This window comes from Myxocyprinus asiaticus, chromosome 30 (assembly GCF_019703515.2).
Source record: "Myxocyprinus asiaticus isolate MX2 ecotype Aquarium Trade chromosome 30, UBuf_Myxa_2, whole genome shotgun sequence".
Classification (NCBI taxonomy): Eukaryota; Metazoa; Chordata; class Actinopteri; order Cypriniformes; family Catostomidae; genus Myxocyprinus; species Myxocyprinus asiaticus.
Genome location: NC_059373.1, coordinates 39,766,568 through 39,789,042, shown reverse-complemented (window position 1 = coordinate 39,789,042; position 22,475 = coordinate 39,766,568). Strand labels below are relative to the sequence as shown.

The 22,475-nt window shown below is 37.6% G+C and overlaps 1 protein-coding gene across 1 annotated transcript; it reads right to left on the bottom strand.

Annotated features, from left to right (window-relative positions):
* Window positions 1-4,187: 4,187 nt before the first annotated feature.
* LOC127420780 (stathmin-like) lies at window positions 4,188-7,220 on the bottom strand. Its single transcript, XM_051663321.1, has 5 exons — window positions 7,101-7,220; window positions 5,729-5,775; window positions 5,422-5,594; window positions 4,919-5,110; window positions 4,188-4,829 (listed from the first exon to the last, which is right to left on the bottom strand). The coding sequence occupies exons 2-5, from the start codon at window positions 5,742-5,744 to the stop codon at window positions 4,761-4,763; spliced, it is 450 nt and encodes a 149-aa protein (XP_051519281.1). The 5' UTR covers window positions 5,745-5,775; window positions 7,101-7,220; the 3' UTR covers window positions 4,188-4,760.
* Window positions 7,221-22,475: the final 15,255 nt, after the last annotated feature.

Here is a 22,475-nt window from a genome sequence, read left to right as displayed (position 1 = left end):
ATGGTCGGAATCTGCCACAGACACCACATGATCATCCCGTTGTGTTTCTTTAGGTACCTGGGAAAATGCACAGGCATCCCACGATTCTATCAGTTCATCGCCCCAGCTCCGAACATCATTTACATCAGGTACCGCATGGTCATCCACAACCAACTCTGTGAAGAAAAAAAAATGTTAGGGATGATATACAGTATGAATTAGGAATAAGATAAAATAATGTTTTTAACATATTTATTTATGTTGGCTTTGAGAAGTCGTACATATTGTTATACTATTTAAGACTTCAAGCCAACATCAATGTTTGTTCACAAACTTTAGCATCTAGTTACACACACACACACACACACACACACACACACACACACACACACACACACACACACACACACACACACACACACACACACATACCAGCTGAAGCTCTGAGCGAACGTCTTGACCATTTCAGTTCTGGTGTCTGTGGTATGAAATCAAGATGTCTCACATCCCCATCAACCGGAGCGTGCACTTGGGCGATCGTAACCGCCTTACGTTTGAGTCTCGGCCTCTAGCCCTCACCGTGTGATTTTCGCTTCCAGACGCGCCGATCTTGTTTACAAGATTTGATAAATCTTCTGGAAAAAAAAAAGAACACATAAGAACGTTTTAAACAAATCATGTAAATAATGCTGCATTACAAACACTTACTAAGTGGCGGGATGTTTGTACTGTCTCGCGGAGACGCATGCTCTGATGTTGAACTATGCTCTGGATTCGGCCCTGCTGGTAAAATATAAAAAATATGATCATTCTACACATTCACAACTTACTATACGTAGACATGTAACGTATATAATTAGGTATACGTACCACTCGCTTGGTTCAGGAATTGAATTTCCTCAACAATGTCGGAAAAGTTTACAGCATCCACAGCACCTGGAGCGTTAGAGATCCTGTTTGAGCATTGCATCAGAGCTGTGACTCACATATAAATAAATGTTCTTAATAATAATAATACGAGATAATAAAACACACTTACTGTTAAGATAGACAGCCATCTTCTCTTGAAGTACGATTACATTTCAAAATAACAAAACTTGACGGAAAAAAGTTATTTGAGAATGAAGATTCACTTATACCTCACAGACGCTAACACAACTGTATGGTTTGATACTGACCGGTGTGACTGACTCCACCACATTGGGGTGGATAAACTGTGAAAAGCAGGGCTCACACTTAAAATCATTAACATAAACACACCATAAACAATCACTGACATCCGACGACTGGCCAACACATCCCTGGAAGATCATGTCCAAACAGGGGTGACAGGGGGTCATAAATCACTTTACACATACCTGTCAATCAAAGGTGACGGTCATAAATCACATGTCATAAATCAATCATTTTGACACATAGTATAGGTTATAACTACTATCGGACATCTTTACTCTCATTCTGATTCTGATACCGGATAGAGTAGGCTAAGTGCTGAAAGTTTACTGACTTGCGAGTACAAATCCATTTTTATTGCTATTTCTGCTATTGGCGACCTTTTTTTTTTTTTTTTTTTTTTTACTTTTTGTTGCCATATTTATGAGTCATGGTTTTGTTAACTGACAAAAAGAAAGTGTGAGTTCAAGAATTGAACCCGGATCTGACACGTAGATCGAAAATACAGCCTCAAATATTACAAGATGTACTGTAACTCTCATATTTACCACTCATGTATTGTCTATGTAGTATTACTTATTTTAAACTGCAGTTCAGAATCACGTGAGGAGATTATGCCAGCCGAAATAAAAAAAAGAGAATGCATTTCAATTCGGGGGGGGGGGCAAAGCCGACCCCTGCACCCCCCTAAATCCGGCCCTGATCCCAGAGTCTTCTCTTCACTGTTGCAAATGAAACTGGTAATTGGCATGTACTGGTCATTGAAGCTGCTAGTTTAGGACATGTGAGGTGTCTGTTTCTCAAACTAGAGACTCTAATGTACTTGTCTTCTTGTTGTTGTGCATCTGGGCATCCACTTCCCTCTCTACCCTGGTTAGATCCAGTTGTATTTCTTCTTTCAAAACAGTAGTGCATGGAATAACCTTCATCTCTTACAAAAACAGACTGATGAATTTCAGGAGAAATGTTTCTTTTTGACCATTTAAAAAAAAAAAAACAAGAAAAAGACTGTATTGCTGTTCACAAATCTAAAGGTGCCCTTTTGATGACTGGATGAAGTGAGGGAGCAGAGATGAGAGAAAGTGAAGAGTGATGAGACAATAGATGCATTAAAGTCCTATAACAAAAAAGACACTGTGTCTTTACCAGGGTAATACCATGGTACTGAATGATTATTATATTCATTGATGATACCATCATGGTACTCCAAGGTACTTTAAAAAGTACCATGGTTTTATTATGACAACATGGGGTTATCACAGACCATTTCTGAAAATAAGTGTAATACCATGGTGCTTTTTGTGAGAAATATGACAGAATAGGCTATTACTTGTGATAAAGGGGAGAAAAAACAATAATTATGTACAGTAGATAATACAAAACAAATGCTCAAAAAGCAAAGAAATTAGTTAAGTATATATATAATTACTACTCATTCAAAATAAATAAATCAGTACCCTTTTTCTTCCTTCCACCCTTGTCCGTGCTAAGGTCTGTGCACGTCACTGATGCCAGCAATATATTTTAACAGTAAGGGGAAAAAATAACCTGCATATAATTGTTAAAAAGGTATATTTCATAATGGTCTAGGTTTCACAGTGATAAAAGTAAATTTTTATGCAGTTTTTATCAGATTGATAAATAAGGGTGGTAAAAATGATATTAAAAAACTTAAAGCGGGGTTATCTTACATGAAGCAGGACAGGTCACCTCATGGGGGCTGACGTGTTGAGATCACATGACCCGCAAAACACAACTGAATGCAATTGCATTGGTAACTGAGAATCTCATCAGAAATTTTTTTTTGTATATACAGTGTGTATATATACACTGTATATTCAATATTGGGTGTGTCTTTATGTGACTGGAATAATTCTGTTCAAATTAACAGGTGTATGCTTTACATAATTTTTTTTAAATATGTGCCAGCCTGAGGAGGTTCTCAGTCCAACATCAGATTGCTTACACATCAGATAGCTGTAACATCTGCTGACAGATTTATCTACAGTTTGAACATACTTTTTTCAAATAATTATCACTCATCACTTGCTTTGGACTTGTGATCATTGTTTGGACCCTTTTTTTTTTTTTATTATCCTTTATTTTCTGAATGTGTCCACTGTCCAAATGAATAATGTAATGATAATTTTTATATTATTCATTACTTACCAAATTAACATAAGAGAACAACAAAAAATATAAGATTCATGCCAACCTGACTCTATGTAAATTACTCTTTATAAAGACGGTTATGGGTGAAGATTCCAGTGCATTTTATGACTTAAGCTAGGTCAAATGCTTTTCTTATTCTTGATGCTATTTGGTCAAATTATCACAACTGGCCCTTTGCTACTTTACTGATCAGTATCATGCATTTCATTACCCCAATTAATTATTTGTAATAAGTCTATAGACCATAGGCCTACTGTTTCTTAGATCAAAATTTAAAAACATTGGTTATCTTGCAAAAATAAATTTAAACCGCTTATGCTGAAGCATGTCGTAGAAAAACACATTTATACACCAGAGAGATCCACAATCCATGATATATTGAAGACGTTTTTCCTCAAACATGCATTGTATTCCTTAGACTTTTACCAGATCACCCTGTATTCTGAAATCAACAACTGACTCTGCTTTTTAGGTACAGCTTCGAAATGGCAATTTTAAGGATGATCAAAACAGTAGTTCAACTTTAAAATATGGCATCTAGCCCAAATAAGGTTCAATGAATATTTTGCAATTGAAAAATGAGGCTGAGGAATATATGTGCAGTCTGTTCAATGGGTTGTAATGTTAAATATCTTCAATCATTGAGCCGATGACAAATAAATCATGCTAACAGAACTCCAGTTAACATAACTCAACAAAAAAAAAAAAAAAAAGTTTTAAAATAGATAAAAGCACAAACTGTGCAACTATCCCTCAAAGCCTACTTTACAATTGCAAAAAGTCAATGGCCTTAAATTCTTACCTTAAACATTTACAAGATAGGGTAATGTTTATAACAAACTAAAAACAGCATAAAGCCCATACTAGCTTAAGCACTTTTATTTCTTATTTTTAATACAACAGTTTTAATTTGACAAGTTCACCATCAAGATGCTAAAGTGTATTGCTATTTTTGCATTTCATGTGTAAAGACCTCTACCCATTTTCAGTCCTACGCAGAGAAAAGTTGCGCTCACAGCAGAAAAACGGAATCAAGCGCACCCAACCTCATGAAAGTAGGAACAGAAGCTCAAGAAGTGCATACTGTTACAGACATGTGAAGATTTGAGCAGATCACTCACATAGGTCCCTATAGGGTGAAGAACACAGCTAATATCAGATGACAAAGTTGCAAATTCTGACGAAATAGTGCACAGATGCAACAGGAGAGCTGATCACTGCTATATACAAACCAAGAGCTGCATTTTTGTTTTCTGAATATAGACCCATGATGGAATGTCAATTTTTTTGGTCTAATTTTTTTTTTTTTTTTTTTAAATTCATGAGCAATGAACTTCACCCAAAAAGGAAAAACAAACAGGTCATCAATAGATAAAGAAAATTAAATCTTTGGTTATGTATAAAAACCCCATCAGAATCCCCAGTTATTGTAAATTTCAGTTTTCTTCATCACAGGGGACCTCTTTGGTTTCCTTGTTCTTTCTAACCTCTTCCAGTTTCTTGTCCTGGAAATCAAAGCAAAACATTAACTTTTTCATACCAAAAAAAATAAAAAATAATCAGCAATGAAGACCGACACCAGATTATCATTTACCTTTTCTTTGAATTTCTCATTCATAGCTGCCATTATTGCAGAGCGGTTCTCTTTGTTGGCCTCCATTTTCTGGTTGAGTTTTTCTTCTGCCATCTTGCTAAAGTTGTTGTTTTCTTCTAGAGCTTTCTGAAGCACCTCCTTTTCATGCTCGCGCTTCTCAGCTAAGTGCCTCAGAACCTCTGCTTCATGAGACTAGGGATAAAAAGATAGTGTGTTAGTCGATGACTTTCAGAAGCCAGAAATAAATGACATTGTAAGATAGCACAAACCACTGGAACAGGCCTAATTTAGAAAAGAAATGGATAGCAGGTCAGACCAAAGAAAATAAGAGCAAAGCAAATGTGTGTGCAAATGCATTCTTAAATTGTACTATTGATTTAAATGGGACGATTTACATAATCGCACTACAAACAAATTTGTTCTGATCATGTTTCATGAATAAGGCCAAATGTCATACGGTCAATAAGGCAGACTTTTCAAACTGCAAACGTAAGGAAATGCACCTTGCGTCTCTCCTCTGCGGCTTCTAGTTTCCTCTGGATCTCCTCCAAGGAAAGGTCCTTCTTCTTTGGAGAGGAGAGGGGGAACTCGCTCTTAGCATCCGGAGCAGGACTGCCGAGGATGACCTCAAACGCTTGCCCCGAGGCACGCTTATCCAGTTCCTTAACCTGAATACCTGAAAACAACCTGTACTTGAAACAGTTGTACACTGCACAATTTAAAAGCATCTTCTTTGGTGATCTACTGCCAATCGGCACAATCCAACACATCTGCCTATTTTACACCAACTTATGAATGCAGTTCCCTTACCACTCAGGGAGGCCATTGTTGCAGAACAGGACTGGGTCAAAGTATGCCTGAAAAACAAGGAATGGGCAGCAAATCAATCCTAGCTGGTGCTTCTTAAAACCACAAATCCCACCCTATTATTCGAGAAACTCAATGAGAGAGGAAAAACAACAACATGCCCATCCATTAATGCATACATTTCAGAGTTTTGACAGATTAAGCTCACTGCTAAGGATATTCTGGCTGCATCCGAACACGTCAACAGCTGTCTAATCAGTTAATGGCTTAACTGATATCTGGTTTGAATGAATGGAACTCTTAAGGAAACTGGTCTCCAAACAGTTTGAAAAGCACCTTATTTTCATCGTGCCTCCGTAGGCATCAGTTTCCCGGTTTCAGACGCAGCATATTTCCCCAAACTACAGCAAAGTTAATCCACATACACATAGTAAAATCTAAAGGTGGATCAAGTCCATAATATCTAACATGCAACGGATTACAAGATGTACCAGTAATATGCATCTCTTTGGAAATGCACGTGTTGACGTGTTCTGAATTTGGCGGGCAATGGTTTATAGGCAGCCCTACAGCTTCGCGGGGAAAAACTGGCGCGTTTTCTTCAAAGCACGCGCTACTGTACCACTCTAAATACTCCACCAGCATATGTGAAACCTAAAGACATTGAATGCATTGCGTTGCATGACACATACGTACATTTTTGTTTGCGTTCATCCATTAGAATTAATAGTGATCTTAAACGGACTTCTAAACGCATTTTATGGAGAGGCAAAGGCGCTTTTAAGAGAACAAATCCAAACAAAGAATCAAGCGTTACCGCGTGCACAGCTCCGCCCTGCTCACTACATCTACTCAACCAAACACACACACACCAAGGAACCATTATGCAACCCGTCACTACTGTACTCTAACATGTTTACGGGTTGCTTCAATGAGCATGGCGCCAAGTGCGTCGAGAACAATGCATTATGAATTACAACCCAGGCAAAACAAGACCGAATTTTAGTCGCTTAAATGCATGAGCTTGAAAAGGAATAATTTACTATTTCATCAGAATTGCATGCTATTGTTTTCAAGTACTATATTAACAGATTACATTTTCAATATTGCGAGTTCATTCGACAGCCTAAGTATTTTCTTTTTAATATGTACGAAATTAGCATATTTATCTGTTAATCCACGCGAGGAAGTCGTCGCGAGTGTCTGATAAACTTGGTGCACGCTTTCCGAACAATAACAGCCCCATTATGACTTAGTCCCTGGTCTGCGTGTGATACAAACATGTTTTTGCGCATATGAATGCATCGCAAAAACGAATCATAAGCGTGTGCATTTTTTTTAAACGAGTAGTTTATAACAATGCAGGCACACCCACCTTCAAACAAAAAGATCCAGGTCTGAACGATGATGACAAAGCTCGCCTCGCGCCGATTTCTCAGCTCAACGCAAGTCAAGTTCGCGCATAAAAGGATCAAATTTATGTCGTCACCTCGTGTTCTTGACGCTCATTGGCTGCATCTCACTGTCTCCCGCGAACTATTGGGGAATGTAGTTCTGTTTGTGTGTAAACCAAATCACTGTTCATTGCCAGCCACATAACTATTGATGATTTAGTAGTCATGGTGGGAGGAAATAATAATTCTAAAATAGTCTTAAAACAGGCTGCTATTGCAATGTCAGTGACCTTGTCGATGCGACTATATCTGTTTTTGTGTGTTATGGCATTAAATAATAATAAATGGAGGTGATGATGGTTGAACATTGTTTGTATTTTAGAGCTGTTTGCTTTACGTCCACTCAAAAACAACACTTGTACATGAAGTGTTTATAACATCAAGCTTTTCAGCTAATTTTAATACAGGCTTTCAGCAAAATTTAATCAGTACAGCAATTACAAAATGAAACAATTCATGAAACGCTAAACACGAATTACTATTAAAGTATTATTCAGTAAGGTTTAAAACAAGTCAAGCTCAGTCGACAACATTTGTGGCATAATGTTGAAACCACAGAAATACATTTTTTACGTTTTCTTAAAAAAAAAAAGAAGAAGAAGAAGAAAAGGGCAAAAAATCTGGGTTACAGTGAGGCACTTACAATGGAAGTCAATATGGCCAATCGTTAAACATTAAAATACTCACTGTTTCAAAAGTATACCCATAAGACATAAACAATATGCATGTAAACATGATTTTTAACCTTTAAAAATCATAACCTTTTCTGTGTAAAATTATTCTTATAATTCAAGTATGTTATTTAAAAAAAAAAAAAAAAAATGGCCCCATTCACTTCCATTGTACAGTTAAGTGTCTCACCCTTACCTTGATTTTTGCTTAAAAAGAAGGAGGGAATAGCTTATATATATATATATATATATATATATATATATATATATATATATATATATATATATATATATATAATAATTATTTGTGGTAATAAACATTATACCACAAATATTGTCGATTCACCTTAACTTGCATTTAACCTGGAATATTCCTTTAATAAACTGTATAAAATTACAACAACATAAGACATAAAATGACAACATGCAAAATGATGATGACATAAAAGGAGTGTGACAACATTCCACCAATAAAAATGTGACAACAACATAATCAAACCTGATGTTTATAAAAAAATAAAAAATAAAATACAAACACAGTTCAACATTTCAGTTAAAATTTACCTTCTTTGTATATTATATTTGACTACTGTTTAAATATATGGCATTGTGGATTTATTATGTTCACTTGTTTAACCGACAACAGTTAAAACAATTTAATACTGGAATTTTAGATTGAAGGACAGAATTCACAAAACAAATTCTAAAACGTAAAACTATTTTAAATGAAATGTTTGAAAACAACACAGAAAACCACTGCAATTTGTATAAATTGACATTTGAGTCAAACCTTATAGTTACTGAGATAAAGACCTTGTTACAACCTCCCCGTTGTGACAACTAGCCCGAGTCTCCCATATACAGTATATTTGCCCATGTGTAAAAGTGCATGTCATAATTAAACAAGAAATAGAAAAATACTCTTTAAAAGTGCTTTAGAAGGAATTTGGCATGTCAACAGCATGCTTTACTACCCATGTCTACATTTACACACAGTTCTCTATAGTTTCATGAATTTCAATGAATTTTTTTTATTTATTTTTTTTATTTTTTCTGTCATATCACTACAACACTTGTTTCTTCGGGCACAAAATTGATTGCAAGCCATGACATTTTGCAAACCATTTTTTTTACATACCTGTCTCTGCATTTACTGGCCTATATGACACTTTCAATGACCGCTCATTCAAAAATACTACAAGCAGACAATGATTTCCATGGTTAATGCCATCCAAATATCATTTCCAATATCAAGTCAATATGGTCAGATAAAGTAATGTCATGGCAGGGACTATCAATCATGCGACAAGTATCTTTATTGCCAGAAGACACAATCACACAAAAATAAATGTGATAACCGATCATTGAAACCAAACAAACGATTTTTCTTTCATGCCTTGTCACAGGTTACATGCTACCATCTGTTTTTCCAGCTAGTGGCTTCAGCAATGACTGATTACCTAATTTTCCACATTTAGAACTGCATAACGTCGCAGGGCAAGAGAAAATGACTCTTCACATTAACATGAAATAATTCCAGCACAATGATTTAGAGAAAAACCTTTGCCTGAGCATAAATTTAAAAGGAATAGTTAACCAATGAAATGAAACTTCTGTCATTATTTACTCACTGTTATGTCATTCCAAACCCGTAGCACTTTCTCTTCCATGGAACACAAAAGGTCAAGTTTAGCTGAGTATCCCAGCTGCTTCTTTTCATACAGTGAAAGGGAATGGGGACTCCAAAAAAATAACTAAAAAATAAATAAATAAATACAAATTTTGTTTTCATGCACATTCATATTGAATATATATATATATATATATTGAGAGCTACCGCAAATTGGAAGATTTTCAGTGAATAACAGTTTAAATTTTGTCACTCAAAGCTATCACATCGCTTCAGTAGACTTGGACACAATTCATTTGAACGTTTCGTGGTTTCTTTTTTGGTAATTTTTGGAGCTCAACAGCATCAGTTCCCATTCACTTTCATTTGAACAAATAAACGGCATTAATATCAAAGAATATCAGAGTCGCCTAACATGGGGCTTAATTGAACTGAATTCACACATGAATAGGTTCTGAATGTTAGTACTGTGTTCTTTGTGTGGCCTCTGCGACTGCGTTTTTTGGAAAATGGGCCATAAAAGACCTGAAAATAGCTAGAGATTATTCTTACTCCCTTCAAACTGACTGACTGTTGTTACATAAAAGTTTGGGAGTGAAGGATGAAAGGAGCATTTCAGCTTTGTTAGACTAAGTTATTTAATGTGAGGCTAAATTTAGCAACTCCTGATCTCTGCCTCAGCACATAACACTCTTGTGCTGTCATTGTCAGTTGTTAAGATGTAAACTGTAAAACTCCCCACTGGTGTATGTATACAAAGGTGGTCTCATCTGACTGATTTTTGTAATTATAGTCTATTGATTAGGTGTCCTTTTTTTTTTTTTTTTTTTTTTTTTTCCAACTAATTTGAACATGTGGCATTGCATGCTGAGTGTTTGTGCTATCCTCATTCCAGTCATTATTGACCAGTGCTCTCACTATTAAACTTACACTGTCATTTTTATTATTATATGACATTTTTATCTCTAGATATGGCTCAAGTGACCCCTTCAATGTAAGTCCATGGGATTTTTATTTATTTATTTTGCCTGATTTATCATCCACTAGGCAAAAATCATCTGATGACTTAAAAAACTAATAGCACACCTTTCCTCAACAATTTGCATGGTTTGAGGTACCATTCATGTCAGTAGCTCAAGTGGCGCAGTATGAGTTAAACACTGAAGTTGAACCCCTTACACTCTGCTGCAGGATTTGGCTGCCACCTGCAATTTTTCATACCTAAATGTTCATACAAAAAAAATTTTTTGTTCTGTTTATGAAAGCCTGTAATTTAGGCTCTGATTGCTCTATGTTGCAGTGTTAGTTCATTCCACTAGATGGCAGTAAGTACTGGGAAAAATAATTTCCTCATCACAATATACAGGTGTGAAATGCAGGTGGCGCTCTACCACCGCTGAGCATACGCCATGTGCTCTTCCATAGATGTTCGGTCTATTTTGTGATCTCATGCGCCTACCAAAATGTTTTGTCAATATCTCGGCCTCTAAATGGACTAGAAGCCTATAGTAATCTAGTTTCGTTTCTTTATCAATAGTCATCAACATATATTGCTAATGATTTGTTTAACATGCTTTTTTTCAGAGTGTCTAGTTACACTAAGTGCAAATAGCCCATCTTGTTGGCAAAGGCTATTTACACTAACTCCGCCCACCTTTGCTGAGACCAAGCTGAAGACAGCCACGACAGATTCCTTAGGGTTAAACTGCTGGTCAAATCAAGGCGGGCTGTAACAAAGTTCGTAATGGGGTTGCAAGGAGGAAGCGGGAGACAGCGAATCCCACTCAAATGGTATTTATTTTATAACACAAAATTGGCTTTTTACCACTTCACTAATTAATCAACGCTTTTCAGCACACACAGCTTAACACAGTCTCGGGGTGGGTGTGTGGTAGCTCTCTCTCTCTCCCTCACTGGCGTCCGGCTCACTCTTAAATCCGTCTCCAACTCAAATGACAAACAGCTGTTAGAGACAAACATTGCCAGGTGATGATCCTTACAGTCCTCATCTCCTGATCTCGCTCTCCATTCACAAGCCGCCGCTCAACCACGCCCCCACCACCACATACCCCCACCGCCTGACTCAGGCCAGGGAGCCATCCGGCCTGCCCAGTACTCCCCCCTCATTTCTAGAGAGGAAGTCCGCAACAGCCATCTGTGCCCCCGGCCTGTGGACCACATCAAACATAAAAGGCTGAAGAGCCAGATACCAGTGGGTGATCCGTACGTTGGTATCCTTCATGCAATGGAGCCACTGGAGCAGGACGTGGTCCGAACAGAGGGTGAAAGCCCATCCCAGGAGGTAGTACCGAAGGGTGAGGACCGCCCACTTGATAGCTAGACATTCCTGTACCTCGCCTCTCTCGCTGAAAGCTTCCAGCAGATGTACAGCACTGGGCGCTCCTCGACCACCTGGGACAACACGGCTCCCAACCCCCTGTCCGACGCGTCGGTCTGTACAACAAAAGGGAGAGAAAAATCAGGAGCATGTAACAACTCCCACCACAAAGCACAGCTTTCACCTGCATAAAAGCCTGTTGGCATGGCTCTGACCACAGGACCAGTTCTGGGGCTCCCTTTTTAGTGAGATCAGTCAGCAGGCTGGTGACGTCCGAATAATTAGGCACAAACCTTCTATAATATCCAGCCAGCCCCAGAAACTGTCTCACCTCCTTCTTGGTCTTGGGTCTTGTGCAGGCCGCAACCGCTGTGGTCTTATCAATTTGGGGATGCACCTGCCCGTGACCCAAGTGGAACCCCAGATACCATACCTCCACCCATCCAATTGCGCACTTCTTGGGGTTTGCCACGAGTCCCGCCCATCACAACAACAACGCAGAGTGCAGTCTGAGGACTCGGTCATTAAGGTTCTGAAACGTAGCCGGAGCCCCAAACAAACCGAACGGAAGGGTCATGAATTGGTGTAAGCCAAACGGTGTGGAGAAGGCCATTTTCTTACGGGACATTGGTGTTAAGGGGATCTGCCAATAACCCTTCATTAAATCCAGTGTCGAATAAAAATGAGCCACGCCCAACCGATCAAGCAATTCATCAATACGAGGGATTGGATATATGTCAAATTTAGACACCACATTGACCTTTCTATAATCCAAACAGAACCGGACAGAGTTGCCACACTTCGGAACCAGCACCACCGGGCTGGCCCAGTCACTGTGGGATTCTTCTATTACCCCCATATCTAGCATGGCCTTTAATTCCTCCCGAACCACTTTTTTTGTGCTCGGGTAATTGGTAGGGATGACTGCGTACCACTACCCCTGGGGTTGTTTCGATATGGTGTTATATGGGGTTCGTACAACTGGGAAGGTGCGAGAACATGTCTGAGAATTCTCTTTGCAACCAGGCCATATCCGTGATTTGCGACGGCGAGAGGCTGTCTCCGCAAGTGCCGCGATTGGCTTTTAAGTTCACCTCCAAGCTCCTCCCTTTCTGGTACCACCGTTACCAAAGCCATGGGGACCAACTCCCTCCACAGTTTTAAGAGGTTGAGGTGGTACATTTGACGTGCTCTGCCCCATCCGTTCCTTTAACCTCATAATCGACTTCCCCGATGCCGTGTGACCTCAAAGGGCCCTTGCCACTTTGGGAGTAATTTAGAGCTTGATGTGGGTAGTTATACAAGGACTTTATCGCCCTGTGTAAATTTCTGTAGCCGAGCTCCCCTGTTATACATCCGGGACTGATGTTCTTGAGCCTGTAGAAAATTCTCCTGTGATAGTTGCCCCAGTGTGTGGAGTTTTGCACTCAGGTCATGAATGTATTGAATTTCATGTTTACTGTTTGAAGGTCCCTCTTCCCAATTTCCCCTCACGACATCTAAGACACCACAAGGCTTACACCCATACAATAATTCAAACCCCATGGAGGCTTACGGGACCTCTTAAACTGCGAATAACAGGGATTCAAGCCAACTATCCCAATTCTGAGCATCTTTGTGCACAAACTTACGAATCATGTTTTTCAGGGTTTTATTAAACCGTTCGACCAAGCTGTCCGTTTGCGTGTGGTACATGCTCGTCTGAATTGATTTAATACCCAATAAATGAGGATATTTCTAGTGTCCCCATAATTCAAATCACTTAAAAAACATACTAAATGATGTTGAAAATGTAAAAATGCAGAAAGTTTTTTGTGAGGGTTAGGTTTAGGGGTAGGGTTAGGGGATAGAATCTATAGTTTGTACAGTATAAAAATCATTATGTCTATGGAGAGTCCTCATAAGGATAGCTGCACCAACATGTGTGTGTGTGTGTGTGTGTGTGTCCAGGTGCAGTGGTGGAACAGATGGTGTTGAGGAGCTCTATGCCAACAAACCACACACCCTGCATAGGACAAAATCAAGTATGCATAAGAGAGAAGAGGTAGGAGGGGTGTACTATAACCCCTGTTCTGAGACAGAGCTACAGATGAGTGCTGTGTATCAATGGATTTGAGATTGTCTTTTTCAGTTATTTGGGGGTGAAGCAGGGGTTTACCAAAAATGTTCTGTCATTTTCCAATTTTTTAAAACATTGACAGATAATTAAAAATGCTGTCCATCATTTTGACAGATAAAAAAAGAAACAAGAAAACTAGCGCAAAAAATTGACTAGGCAAATTCTAAACCTTCTCAGCTTGGCTTATAAATATTATCTAGGTGACGTAACCGTACGATAAGTTAACACATATACAGTATTTCATATATCCACTGTCATGTAAGTGATGTATTACTGAGACCAATTTATTATTTGTAATTTACTGTCATGCAGATAGAGATCAGTTTGTGATATACTGTACGTATGTCTGCTTGGATGTGTTAAATTTTGCACCAAAAATTGTGAGGGGCCGAATAAAAAAATATGACAGATAAATAAAACCATGACAGAAATTTGACATCTGAGTCTATGAGAGTAATGGCTAATTTTTTGTTGTTTTTTTTTTTTTTGTTTTTTTTTTTTTTCATGCAACCTCTGGGTTAGAGGTAGGACAGGTTAATTTGTTGCTTCCTGTTTTTTGTTTTGTTTTTTTTTCTCCAACTAATTGTGTAATGACAGATGAAATAGTCCATAAAAATGTGTGTCTGATATCAATTTACATTTATGTTCTTAGCAGACTCTTTCTTTCCACAGCAACTTAAAATTAAGTACATAAATAACATTTGAGTGAATTACCAGTACATGTAGCCAACAAAACCCAATTCTTGCTAAACTAGAAACACAATGAACCTCAAATAAATTAACATCATGGCAAATTGTTGCAGCAGGCACTTACAGTAGTCTTGCCGTGTGATGACCAGAGCCTGAGTGGCATAATAAGGAAGACTTTATTTTCCTGATGCTGTTGATGTCCATTTTCATGTCTATGCTGCATTGTAAGACACTGGGAGGTACTGACCATGTGACAATTTACTGCAATCGATGGAGATTTGATGAAAAAGGCAGTGTTTCCCAACCTTTTTTTTTTTTTTGCCAAAAAAATAAATAATTAAAAAATCCCACAGCACACCACTATCCCTATGGGAGGCACATTCTGACAATTATAAATAAATTATTAAAAGAATAAAAATGAAAACCAGATTAACCATTTAATTATCAAAAAGTGTCTGCAAAATATGTGCCAAAATTAAATGATTTGATTTTCATTTTAATTTTCACTATAACAATGAATCATCCCTGTCAAATTAAAAAATAAAACATGCTTTATTTTGCAGATGTTACAGGTAAAATTCATTAATTCAGTCTAATTGGATTGTTTCTCATCACAGCCAATTAAAACCCCAATCCTCTATCACAGTATCACGACTAGAGAAGGCATATATGAGTGATTTGTTTTATTGGTATAAGAGCAAGCTTAATAAGTAATAAGCGCTGTCTTTCCTAACACAGCGACATGAAAATGAAACGTTTGATCTGCTTGGATCTAGCATATGGCATAATCATAAGCGTTCCACACCGACAATGTCGCTTATGATTATGCCATATGCTAGATCCAAGCAGATCAAACGTTTCATTTTCATGTCGCTGTGTTAGGAAAGACAGCGCTTATTACTTATTAAGCTTGCTCTTATACCAATAAAACAAATCACTCATATATGCCTTCTCTAGTCGTGATACTGTGATAGAGGGGATACTGGGGTTTTAATTTGCTAGATACGCCCCCTAGTGTGAGAACCACTGTATTAAAGTATCCTCTCTTGAGCACCACGCTCTCATTAACATAGAATTTTCATGTTGAAAGTGAAAATTAAAATTAAAACTGAACTTTGCATTTGAATTTGAAAAATTGTCAGTTTTGCCTGGAGATTGTAATGAAAATGAAATGTCAAATCATACATTTGACAGGGATGATGCATTTTAAAGTGAAAATTCAAATGAAAATCAAATTATTTTATTTTCAATTTTGGCACATATTTTGCAAACACTTTTTAAATAATGAAATGGTTAATCGGGTTTTCATTTTCATTTTTATGCTTTGAATAATTTCTTTATAATTGGCAGAATCTCCCTTCCATACACAGGTGGCAAGAGTGCTAATGAAAAAAACAACAATCTGCCTTTTTTTCTAATTTGTAGATTTGTTCTTGCAAATGAATTCTTGCAATGCCACAGCAAATTAATTTTTTATTATTTATTCATTTATATTGTTACATTTTCCACAGCACACCTGACATTCTTTCACGGCACACTAGTGTGCTGCGACACAGTGGTTGGGAAACACTGGAATACGTTTTTGATGGAAGGAAGTGGAGCTTTGTGTTGTCAAGGTTTATTAGATTTATAATCTGTATAAAATAAGAGACCACAGCTGGACAGCACACATTTTAATATTCATCAAATTATTAGTAGAATTCTTTTTGCAGTCTTCATACCATGTCTGGCCTGGTCACTGGTCAAACAATTCTCCAGCTGCCCTAAAAAGTTATCATGTTATACATTATACTCTCTATTATATTTAATGTGCTCATCTAATGACCACCTGTTATTTACTTAATAAATTTGCTTGGCAATTCAAGTCAGTGGATGTAAGCAAGAGCCTTTTCATGTATCAATTATTTTCTGGTGTTTTTGGGGCTCTTAATGTATATGTGAATGTACAGTTAGAGCTCAGGTGTAGAAACATATACTGCCTGAGCATGAACCACAGTGCTGTTTCACATGGATTAGTGAAACACATTTGGCTTTCCTTTGCCTCCTAGCAATTGCACATGTCTCAGAGTTCTCTCAGTGCAGTCAGATCAACACAGCAGCACTGCCTTCTTGCGTGCTGCTCGACAGAGTGAATACGAATCTTGTTTTCTTTTTCTTTCCGAAAGCAGAGTCTGACCTTTTAATTTGGAGCAACAGAAAATTGGGCAAATAGCTACACAATTTATGTCTGTAGAATTAAAATCGGGCTAGCATATTTCTTTTTTGAAAAACACTAGTAAGGCCTCAAGTAATGTACTCTCATTTTGACTTGTGTTCTACATTTAATGAAGAATGTATGGCAGAATTTCCCTGGAATACCTCTCATCCATGATGTGTGGTTACTTGAGCATTTTTATTGCATGCTTGTTACGGAGTTGTTGAAAATAGGTTGTTATCAAATCAATACTATCATACAAGCAGAGTCAGCAACGAGGTGGGGCCAAGGAGGGGGATGCTGCTGAATCAGGCAATTTTACCATCACACCTCAACCCTGGGAATATGAGGTCTCCAACAAAATGGAGGAATATTAGGATGAGGAAAACCACAACACTGCATTATTACTGTCCAGTTATAAGACAAGGGAGCTGAATGGCTAGATTATCATAGCTGGGAAGGTTGTGTTGTCTCCAATCAAACTTGTCAAACATGACTAAGTCAAATTTTAGCCCTAAATAAACATAATATTTGCATAAATAAAATTAAGCCAATTTAAAACTGAGATTTAGAAGATTAAGCCTAATATTTTCATGATAATTAAGTGTCAGAGCCAGGATTCAAACTTGAGTCTCTGGTGCAAGAGTCTTAATTTCCACCACTGAGCCACAGAAGGGAGTTGAACCCAATAGTCAGACGCGTTCTTAAAATGAACTCAGTTTAACAAAATTAGCAAAAAGGGTACAAAAAGCAACTTCTTACCAACAACCACAAAACAGAAAAATCTTTCATCCAAAAAGGATCCAAAAGGAGGGAAAAATAATCTCCAAAGAACTCAAGAAAAAGACACCAAAAAATCAGCAAAAATAAACACAGGGAAAAAAAACAACCCAAAAGGCATTCAAAGTTTAGTACTTAGAGCTAGAGCAGACTTATGGCAGCAACTGGCTAGGAACATCAATAACCAAGCAAAAAAACAAAAGGAAGTGATCAACTTAAATACACAGCCCAGAAGGAGGCACATGTGAAAACAATAACACATGATAAAATGGCGGGAAACTGAAATGAAACACAATGAGGGCCTCTAGTGGCCAAAATATAACATTAAAGCAAAAAACTCTGACAATTAAGCACCCCCCACACACGTCTCATTCTCATTACTGTAATGAAAAATAAATACAGATATAATATTGTAAAGTTTTTTACATCATATACAGTGCATTCAGAAAGTATTCAGACCCCTTCATTTTTTTTTCACATTTTGTTATGTGGCAGCCTTATGCTAAAATGCTTTAAATTATTTATTTTTTTCACATCAATCTACACTCCATACCCCATAATGACAAAGCAAATACCAGATTTTTGATAACTTTGCAAACTTATTAAAAAGAAAAAACTTAAATATCACATTGACATAAGTATTCATACCCTTATCTCAGTACTTAGATGAAGAACCTTTGGCAGCGATTACAGCCTCAAGTCGTTTTGGGTATGATGCGACAAACTTTTCACACCTGGATTTGGAGATTTTCTGCCATTCTTCTCTGCAGATCCTCTCAAGCTCTGTCAGGTTGGATGGGGACCATCGATGGATAGCCATTTTCAGGTCTCTCCAGAGATGTTTGATTGGGTTCAAGGTTGGGCTCAGGCTGGGCCATTCAAGGACATTCACAGAGTTGTCCCTAAGCCACACTTGCAATATCTTGGCTGTGTGCTTAGGGTCATAGTCCTGTTGGAAGGTGAACCTTCGGCCCAGTGTGAGGTCCTGAGTGCTCTGGACCAGTTTCTCATTAAGGATATCTCTGTATTTTGCTGCATTCAGCTTTCCTTCAACCCTGACCATTCTCCCAGTCCCTGACACTGAAAACACCACCACAGCATGACGCTACCACCACCATACTTCACTGTTGGGATGGTATTGCACAGGTGATGAGTGGTGCCTGGTTTCCTCCAGACATGACGCTTGGAATTGAGGCCAAACTGTTCAATCTTCATTTCATCAGACCAGAGAATCTTGTTTCTCACAGTCTGAGAGTCCTTTAGGTGCTTTTTTGTGTCTTGCCCTGAGGAGAGGCTTCCGTCTGGACACTCTGCCATAAAGCCCAGATCTGTAGGGTGTTGCAGTGATGGTTGTCCTTCTGCAAGTTTCTCTCATCTCAACACATGATCTCTGGAGCTCAACCAGAGTGACCATCGGGTTCTTGGTTAACTCTCTTATCAAGGTCCTTCTCCCCCTATTGCTCAGTCTGGCCAGGCGGCCAGCTCTAGGAAGAGTCCTGGTTGTGCCAAACGTCTTCTATTTAAGAATTGTGGAGGCCACTGTGCTCTTGGGAACCTTCATGTAGTGGGTGGCATGCACGTAGTATGGGTAACACGTGTGATGGCACCCGGGGCAGTAAAGAGTTGGGCCAATCAGAAGATAACCAGGTACGTGACGGAGGCAAAATGTACACATACACACTCAACAACTAACTTTTGTAATATAACTGATTTGTATTGATTTACTTGAATAACAAACTTAAAACAATAAACAATACAACAAATACATCTGAAATAACATACAATAAACACAATTAGAGATTTCAATTCAATATTCTTTCCTTCAAATTGTTAATTTAATCTAATTACGCCCATTTAGTTTATTTGAAGCTTTGTCGAATGAATTCAAAGTAGAGATGAATTGAAGATTATTCAGAGATCCACGAACTGAAGATATTCACAGTTCAGATAAACTCTTGGGTTTTTGGCTCACCATCAAACTTTCCAGAAAGTTCGTGCAGAAACATCCACGTGAAATGTTCACTATCCTCATTGAAAACTTGGTCCAACTCGAACAAAACACGAATATACAAAAATTGGCCTGCACAAAGCAGGAAAACTTTCTCAAAAACATTTTCCTAACATTTCAGACAATTATTTTAACGTTCTTAACTTACAATACATACATTAGCTTTAGCTCTAAATGCTATGCCTCGTGGTAGCATTTACACAACACAGTTTCTCAACTAAGTTTACTCAAACAATTTAACGTTTCTGATTCTCATTTATATTTAGAATAAAAGATTAAACTTACCTATTTCCTCGATAATTAACTAAACTTGTTCTTTTTCTTCCAGGTTTTATCCGGATGAACGGTGAAATAAATGACTTCATCACTCAGCTTTATCTTGGTTAGACATCAAGATTCACTCTCAGATAAATATTTTTCTCGTTTTCTAGAGCTTTAGTTTAAGATTAAACTAATCTTTTCTATTTAGACTTTTGCTGTTATAACAGCACAGTTGATCGGCATCTCGTTGCTCTTCGATTCGTCTGTTCTGTGTCTGTCTGCGTTAACTCTAGGGTGGAGTCAGTGGCTACAGCAAGATTGGCTGATTGATTGGATAAATCACATTTGCAGCGCTGATCCAGAATCTTATTGGTCAAGTTTATCTGTAATATGTTTTACATATATTTGCAAGTATTAATAATAAATATACAATTTTGCATATTTTTCTGACTCTTTGGTTTTCATTCTGTTTCTAGTTACTTTTCTTAAGTTTCTTCACATATTTTAGTTAAATATGTACTTTAGTTAGTTTTAAGCTTATAACTTAGAATACAATTTACTCTGATTTTACATCTGGGTTACATTCAATGCAGTCAAAAAAATGTTGTAGCCTTCCCCAGATCTGTGCCTCAACACAATCCTGTCTCTGAGCTCTGCAGGCAGTTACTTTGACCTCAATCAAGTCTCCTGTTTGGGAACATTTTGTTTTTGCAATCAATTGCAACAGCTATGGTCAAAAAACATCTACAAAACAGGCACTGTTTGCAGGCATCACTCGACACGAGTGTTGTATACTGGTAGTACATCAATATAATTAATCATTTACACCGACATCACCCAGGGAAAGACGCAGGTGAGCCGAAACTGCGCAAACTCCCTTCTGATTTTAAGCAAGCACTCAGTGCTAATCCTGACTGATATGAAAAAATAACTGAAGTGCTTGGGCTGTTCAGTGCCAATGATAGTATGTTGCCCTTATCCACTGATGAAGATGTGTGATGTCAGCTAATGATTAAAACACTTGAGCTCGATGTTATTCCTTCAATAGTGATGTAAGCTACTATTCCCAAATGTTGAATAAATGTTGAGTTGAGTTTAAAATTAACTTTTTTTGTTAAAAAAAGTAGTGCAGGTATTCCGGTAAAAGCTAATTAAGTAATAAGAGAATTTTTTTTTAGTTAAGGACCCTAATGAAAATTAACCATGGTTTTAAGACACAGACTACCACCCCTGGAGTCACGAGTTCGAAACCAGGGCGTGCTGAGTGACTCCAGCCAGGTCTCCTAAACAACCAAATTGGCCCAGTTGCTAGGGAGGGTAGAGTCACATGGGGTAACCTCCTCGTCATCGCTATAATATGTGGTTCTCGCTCTCGGTGGGGTGTGTGGTGAGTTGTGCGTGGATGCCGTGGAGAATAGCGTGAAGCCTCCACACTTGCTACGTCTCCGCGTTAACACGCTCAACAAGCCACGTGATAAGATGCGGGATAGTCTCAGACGCAGAGGCAACTGAGATTCGTCCTCCACCACCCGGATTGAGGTGAGTCACTACGCCACCACGAGGACTTAAGAGCGCATGGGAATTGGGCATCCCAAAATTGGGGAGAAAAAGGAAAGAAAAAAAGAACTATAGTTTTATAATAGTAATATTGTAGTAACCATGACTGTAATAACAATGACTGCTGTCACCATGGTTTTCTTAGCAGAAATCATGGTTATGATACAATTAACCATGGTTTTACAACCGTAATACTGTAGTTTCATATAGTAAGCATTATTTTACTATATATTGTAACCGTGACAGTAACCATGTTGATTTAGTGGTTACTATGATTTTATTACAAATACCATGATTAAACTATGGTTACTGTAGTAGTTAAACCATGGGCAAACCTGTTGAAGTGTTTACCAAATAGAGTACTCTTACTTTGGGTTTGGTAGTAATATATATTTTTTCCTGAACATAGCAAATACAGAACCATAACGAAACTGCGACCCTAAAACCGTGATACAGACCGAACCATGAGAATTTTGAACCGTTATACCCCTAGACCTTATATAGACAGGTGTGCCTTTCCAAATCATGTCTAATCAACTGAATTTGCCACAGGTGGACTCCAATCAAAGTATAGAAACATCTCAAAGATGATCCAGAGAAGTTGGATGCATCTGAGCTAAATTTCAAGTGTCATAGCAAAGGGTCTGAATACTTATGTCAATGTGAATAATTTCAATAAATTTCTAAATAAAAAAGTTATGAAAAATCTGTTTTTTGCTTTGTCATTATGGGATATGGAGTGTAGATTGATGTGAAAAAAAAAATTAATTTAAAGCATTTTAGCATAAGGTTGCAGCTTAGCAAAATGTGAAAAAATGAAGGGGTCTGAATACTTTCTGAATGCACTGTATTTACTTATTTATTTGTAAAGTAATTATCAAGTTTCAGTACAGAACATTTAGGTCAGACATTAACTACAGCATTAAAATGAGAAAAACACTTTACAATAATGAAAATAATCAATATTTTGTTCAGCATTTAATAATCAAGGTTAATGTTAATTTCAACTAATACATTCTTAATATTAAAAGTTATTTATACACGTTAA